Below are 7,357 nucleotides of genomic sequence, written 5' to 3' on the forward strand. Positions count from 1 at the left end.
GACAATAACAAAACGAGAGTAAAGTATGAAAATGGTCACATTGACACATGTATTTTAAATTCCAATGCAGATTAAAAGTAATGTATCCAAAGAGGCCACAAATTTTCGTTTAAACATTATTGTAAATGCAGATGAAGCTTCATTTATGCTTTGTTTCAACAAGTGTGGTGAAAATAAGTAATTTATGTTCAAACAAAAGGTTTGTACCACCAAAGTATGAATTAACCTTGAGAAGGGCTGGAAACTGAGAAATCGGATTGATATCCTTCTTGGATGTATTTAAATTTGGCTTTGAGCCCTGTCTGGAAGCAATTTTGATATGCATTTGAGAGTTTATTGCCAGGTGTGATTGGGACCAATGTGAACCTAAATCAAACCTTTACATACCCTGTCCACTTGTGTAGATGTAAGACTGGACAAAAAAAGGGAGAAAGATGTTCATTTATTGTGTTGCTTCATACATACAAAAGTGAAATACTTTTTGAACCCTTGGATATAGTCTTATGGCTTCTAGTGAAAAAATAAATACAACCTACATAAATCATCAGATTCCATGTGGCAACAACATGACTAGATCTATAAAAATAAAGAAATATATCCCTTATATATTTGCTCTTCCCATTGAAATGCAGTATTTGCAGCACAGAGCCAATTTACTGGCTTTATAGGAAAGCAGATCACAAGGAACCTGACATTTCTCATCTAATATCTGATCTGAACCATAAAGGCTTTTCACAATAGGAGCAGACAATATACTGTAGATTTTAGCCCTTTTTTTGGCACACATTTCACATAATGTTTTAAATAAAGATAAATGACATAGAAATACGATTTTTCAATGTCTAGATGACCATGAAAAGATCGGATCTTGTAAAATTCAGATTTCTGTGTCCCAGTGGAACTACAGAGAGAGCCAGAAGTGCAATGCCTGATTTATACTTTTATCGCTATTTTCGGTATGTGACACACAGACAATAAAGTATAACTCAGGCTGAAGTCACAGTGAGCTGGAGAAAACAGCATTGATTGGTCCAATGAGATCTACACTAGTGGACAGAGCGAAAAGGACTGAATTGTGGCACAAGTTGTGACATACTTGAGAGAAAAAATGGAAAGGAATGGACAAGACGGGAGTACAGAATTGAGGCAGAGAGCAAGAAGATGCTATAGGGAGATGAGACTGTCTTTGTTAGATTATGTGTTCATTATGGGTTGTGTTCCGTCCCACTGTCGGCATGGGAACGCCGGCACGGAAACGGCTGTTCCTCTGTTACTGCGGAAACAAGCAAAACATTGGACATTGAATAAAAAAATGACTTGTTCCTACAAAGCTGTGTGTCAATTGTGTATCTGTGAGAGTGTGAGAGACAGACACTGGTGGTGATGTATTATTCAGTAGTGAAAAGCTAAAGTGAGAAAAACATCCTGACAGGGGGACTGTTTATTTTCTTTCCAAGTCGTTTTTTCCTCCATTTGCCAGGTACATGGTCACATCAAGAAATGTCAGCCAACATTCACCTTGACAACTAATCAGATTCCCTCAGTCTGTCAGTTTGAGACAGGAACAGCAAAACTAGGAGAGAAAGTAGACACTGTTCTGCAAAAAACCTTGTATCTCCAAAAAGTCCCAACCTTTCGTTGGAAACAAATGAAGTGCACTTCATTTCCACTTTATTCGAATTTGATTGAAGTTTGATTTATTTAATTGCTTAGAGACCATCACACAATCTAGGGTTAAAAGATAATAGAGGATAAAAAAAACACACTAAGAGTCTTATTTCCATTGTGGTCCTCACATCACAAGCGCCACACAGACACAATGATTGAGGGAAGTAGGGCATGCCTCCTGGCGTAGATTTGCCATATTGTATGAGCCCATAGCAAAATTTACTTCCCAGTCAGCCTAAAAAAGACAATAAAAAACTGAATACTTATCTCAGAACATCTTTTTATTTAGGGAATGGTAGATATAACTAATTGTATAATGTATACTGTAACTTACTCTTTCCTGTGGTGTAATTGCCGACTGTCCTGCAGAGGGCACTGTACCACCTCAGGCAACTGAGGAAATTCAAAGTCTCAGAGTAGGTCCTGAAATCTTTCTACTCTACTACAGATTGGGTCAGAGTCGGGATACAGAAAGAGTGAGCACCTGAGAAGTCTGGGCAATGTGAAATTGGCTCTTTAAAAAAAGTAATTTTCCATAAATGTATTCTTTATTTACAGTTGGCAAAAAATACATTTTTGTCTAACATTGAGGTGCCCAGACTTCTCAGGTCAGGTGCCCACCCAAGGTTACCGTCAGGGGCCATGATCTCTATTATTACGCTGATAAGAGCTCCCAGGACCTGCGAGTGCTGCGCAGTGGTGGAAAGTAACTAAAGTGCATTTACTCAAGTACTGTACTTAAGTACAATTTTGAGGTATTTATTTTTTACTTTACTGGACTATTTCCAGTTTCTAGTACTTTTACTCCACTACATATCAGAGGCAAATATTGTACTTTTACTCAACTACAATTATTTGAACTTAACTTTGCACAGTTTGCAGATATACATTATTATTATATTATAAAACATACATTTACCACTTTAACTATTTTATACATAGGCTATTTGAAAATAGGCGATCTACAAGCTCACAACCAACATGTCGCATCGCAAAGCCTGCTTGCTTGTACCTGCTATTTTCCAAAAAATGTAGTACTTTTACTTTAGGTACTTTAAGTATATTTTGATGACAATACTTTTGTACTTTTATTCAAGTAAAACACAGGCCTTTTACTTGTAACAGAGTAACACATAAATTTGATAATACGACCTAATTCGAATACATAATAACTGCTTGCAGCGAGATATTTTACAAGCAGAAACAACAGCCATGCCTGACAGACATGCATGTTGACACTGTGCTGCTCAAGCCTGCTCTGTCGTCTGCTCTGCACAAATGAAACACAAACAATTAATGTTAACAACTGCCTTCAGGTGAGTTTTGCGAGCAAAATGGCTTCTTTAAACCTTCCTTGAAAATACTCCATTATGATGCGAGAGTGTTTACGTCAGTGATGGAAGAAGTACTCGCATGTCTTACTTAAAGGGGAAATCCACCCATTTTCAATATTTAACTATGTCATTAATATAGCATAAAGGAGTTGTGTGGAAATAAGAAAAAAATTAAAAAAAAATTAACATTGCAAAAAAATGTAACATTGCAAAAAAATTAACATTGCAAATTACACCATGATGAGTCATCACAGTGTAATTTGCAATGTTAATTTTTTTGCAATGTTACATTTTTTTGCAATGTTAATTTTTTTTATAATTTTTTCTTATTTCCACACAACTCCTTTATGCTATATTAATGACATAGTTAAATATTGAAAATGGGTGGATTTCCCCTTTAAGTAAAAGTATCAATACTACAATGTAGATATACTCTGTTACAAATAGAAGTCCCATATTCAAAAATGCACTTGAGTAAAAGTACAAACGTATCGGCATCAAAATATACTTTAAAGTACCAAAATTAAAAGTACTCATTGTGCTGTGTGTGTGTGTGTGTGTGTGTGTGTGTGTGTGTGTGTGTGTGTGTGTGTGTGTGTGTGTGTGTGTGTGTGTGTGTGTGTGTGTGTGTGTGTGTGTGTGTGTGCTTGCTTCTATCGGTTGATGTACACCTGTATACACAAAGCCATGTTACATGCTATTTATGTAATATGCACGTTGATTATTTAGGATTTGTATGCATGCATGTGGCTGTCACAGAGAATTACCATTTTGTAATAATCTAATATACCTTTTTGCTGTTTCTGTTGATGGCCTGTGAAGGACAGCGACCATTGAGATGTTCCAGTAGCCGATCTCTGCTGGGCATGCTTTCCGTCTTGTCTCTCCATCAGTCTCCCTCTCAGCTTTCTGTCTTGACTGTCCTACACTGTCTCAGCTTTCCGTCTAGTCTCCTACACTGTCTCAGCTTTCCATCTTGTCTCTCCTGCACTGTCTCCATGAGGGAGACACGGTAGGTGTCTCCCTCTCAACTTTCTGCCTTGACCTCCTACACGGTCTCACCGTCTCCCTCAGCTTTCTGCCTTTTCTCTCCTATACTATCTCCCTGTCAGCTTTCCTACAGTCTACTGTATCTGTCCTACACTGTCTCCCTGTCAGCTTTCTGCCTTTTCTCTCCTATACTATCTCCCTTTCAGCTTTCCTACACTCTATTTGTCCTAATGTCCAATTGACAGTGTGTGGTTTTTAGGCATATACACATTATACTGTTTTATAAAATATCACAACCATGTAACCTTTGTACTGTCTTATGGAATATATTATATTATTTATCCCTATTTATCCAGGTGATTTAATGCAGCACTATGCAACTTTCCTCTTCTACCCCGGATTTGAACCCGGTTTCCTGCACAAGTGCTGACATTTTTACCATTGAGCTAAATGGAGCCTGCATGCTTGCCTCAGGGGATAAATTGAATCTTGACCATCAGGTCAAAATTGTCAGTCTAAATGTCTCTAGAAGAGCAGGGAGACAAAATACAACCACCCCAATTGTATAAGTTATATTGTATTAACATACTCTACCACACAGATAATACCAAATTAGATGAAAAGTTACATTGTGAGGCTTTAAGCAGTAAGAATGGTGACTATCCCATGCAGGCCTATTTGACAAGAAAGGGCGAAAGTCATGCACCCCTGCTCTACCCCAACTTGTAATCACACACTGAAGGACCCCTAAACAACACAGAGCTAAAAGTGAATTCAATGACACCCATTGGAGGCACCACACCACAAATGTCACTGTGTGTGGGGAAAAGATTCTCCACCAAATTAGGTACAAATGATCTTGAGTCACGTGACGACACCATACTGTTCGCCTGTAATTGGCTTAAATTAATGGGCAGGACCTATTTCTTACAAATATTGCCATATGTAGGCTATGTCTTAATGGGTTAATGCCTGTGTGGAATTAACATGCAGTACAGGTTGGAATTCAGGCCTACAACTTTAGAAGAATTACAGTGCATAGTCACATTGTGCATTTTTCATAGATTTATTAGAAAACTAAAATATGTACAGTACAGAAAATAACAGTGCATCAACAACAATAACAGTGCATATACAAGCTCACACTTTTTTTTTTACATTTAAAAATAAAATCTTGAAACTAAGTGTAAGAAGCTTACTGATTCAGAAGGCATTTGTAAAATCGGGTCCAGGTCTTAATGGGTTCAAATCTATCAACATTATTTACAGTATATCTTCAAATTTCCCATTGCCATGAACATTGATGTCCTCAAATGTTCCATTTTGTTCAGGGTGAAACCTCGAGTCTCTTGCGTCCAACACATTCACCTGATCCACAGGCCACTAACGGTCAACCCGATCCCAGCCAACCCAGCCACTGCCATCAGCAACGTGCTCCTCACCGTGGACTCTGGGTCTGACACCCGGAAGAACTCCACGAAACCATCCCACGAATTGTTCCTGACCAGCCAGTCCCGTTGGTCATGAAGGAGGTACGTGGAGATTTCCTGGCCCACCAATCCAACGACTGAAGGTTCCCTGAGGCTGTCCTCCTTCATCAGGTGCTGACACACAACCGCCCCGAAGGCCACCAGGCTGGCAATGCGACGCCAGTTGGTGGTGCCATCGCCGAAGAGGCTCTCTGCTGCTTTACCCATGAAGCTCATGTCATCTCCTCGCTCGTCCAACTTGAGTTCGCTGATCTTGCCGTTGTACATGTATCGATGCTTTTCAATGAGGCCCTCCACGACTCGTTTCATCGTTGAATGAGCTTTGCTTAGATGTCTGCTGCTTGGTTGAGATGACGGCACACCGGCAAAGTCCGTTAGGAAACCGCCGATTATATGTCTCGTGTCATTTTCCAACATCTCCTCGTCCCGTGCTGCTGCTGTAGAACTGCAACGGTCGATTTCACTGTCCGGCTCTGTGAAAGAATGCATCATGGCGTCGAAATTCTGAACGTTTACTTCAGAAGACTGTAGAAGAAGTAGGTGTATGTCTGTGTCGACTGGTTCTGTTCTGTTCTGTTCTGATCTGATCTGTAAGCTCGCTCTCTCTCTCTTCAACCGATCTCTTTCTGGTAGTAAAGCAGTGTGAGCTGAAAACTCGTTGGAAGCTGTTTATATTCAAAAATCGGTCTGTATCGCGCGGTTAGGCTCTGACGTCAGCCGAAGCCACGTGCCCGCATGCCTTATAAGGTATGCGTGCACGTGGACAATAAACTTTTACAGTAATCTCCCGTTACCGGCAGTGTTGCCAGATTTTGTGAGAGAAGTAAGCAACCAGGTCTTGGGGGGGGGGGAGCCCAAAAGAAGCAAATGTAGGCCACATGAGTACTTTAAACCGACTTTTGCATCGGCTATTTGAAAATAGCCGATCGGGACGTTGTGAGCTTTTAGATCTATTTTCAAAACTCTTGCAATAAAATGTGGAATATTTGGAATATTACATTTAAACATTCTTTCTAACAACACAAATGCTCCCCCTGGGCTGGGCACAAAACATTTTCATGAAAACATTTGAGAACACCACTGGTTAAAATAGTCATTTAAAAAAATTGGAAGCAATAATACATAAAAAATAAAACGTTAGAAACAAGCCCACAAAATCGCAACCCACAACCTACCACTTTCTTTTTACAAGCAACTTAACAGTAAAATAAGCTCAAAGTCGCTTATAATAAGCAGACATGGCAACGCTGGACACCGGTATTCAACTCAGCCGTGTGATCCGGTTTAGAAAACATGGTATTGAACCCAGGCTAAGGTAAACACACAGGTGGCAGCGAAGTAAGACAAGAGCAGTGGTGGAAAAAGTACTCACATGTTTTACTTAAGTAAAAGTATCATAATACTACAATGTAGAAATACTCTGTTACAAGTAAAAGTCCGGAATTAAAATTTGACTTGAGTAAAAGTACAAAAGTATTGGCATCAAAATGTACTTAAAGTACCAAAAGTAAAAGTACTCGTTGTGCAGAATGTCCCATTTCACAAGACTTCAAAATGTATGAAATATCTTTTTGAAAATAGAGCACGATGCTTTTTTCATATGGCCGAAAGGGTTAGGGCTGAATTGGTGCTTTCTAATAATAATCAAAATCTACAAAGTAACTAGTAACTTAAGTTTTCATATACCGTAAATGTAGTGGAGTAAAAAGTACAATATTTTACTCTTGAGATGTAGTGGAGTAGAAGTAAAAGTATAAACAATTGGAAATACTCCAGTAAAGTACCTCAAAATTGTACTTAAGTACAGTACCTAAGTACATGTACTTAGTTACTTTACACCACTGGTTTACGTCTTCTACCAAAACAGATATGGGG

General features: G+C 39.0%; 1 protein-coding gene across 1 annotated transcript; it reads right to left on the reverse strand.

The window, feature by feature from the left end:
• Positions 1 to 5,356: 5,356 nt before the first annotated feature.
• LOC308096427 (induced myeloid leukemia cell differentiation protein Mcl-1 homolog) lies at positions 5,357 to 5,974 on the reverse strand (the record flags this gene model as incomplete). Its single annotated transcript, XM_080443849.1, has 1 exon — positions 5,357 to 5,974. The coding sequence occupies one exon, from the start codon at positions 5,972 to 5,974 to the stop codon at positions 5,357 to 5,359; it is 618 nt and encodes a 205-aa protein (XP_080299975.1).
• Positions 5,975 to 7,357: the final 1,383 nt, after the last annotated feature.

The sequence above is a fragment of the Gymnoscopelus braueri genome (assembly GCF_963280865.1).
Source record: "Gymnoscopelus braueri genome assembly, chromosome: 12".
Lineage (NCBI taxonomy): Eukaryota > Metazoa > Chordata > Actinopteri > Myctophiformes > Myctophidae > Gymnoscopelus > Gymnoscopelus braueri.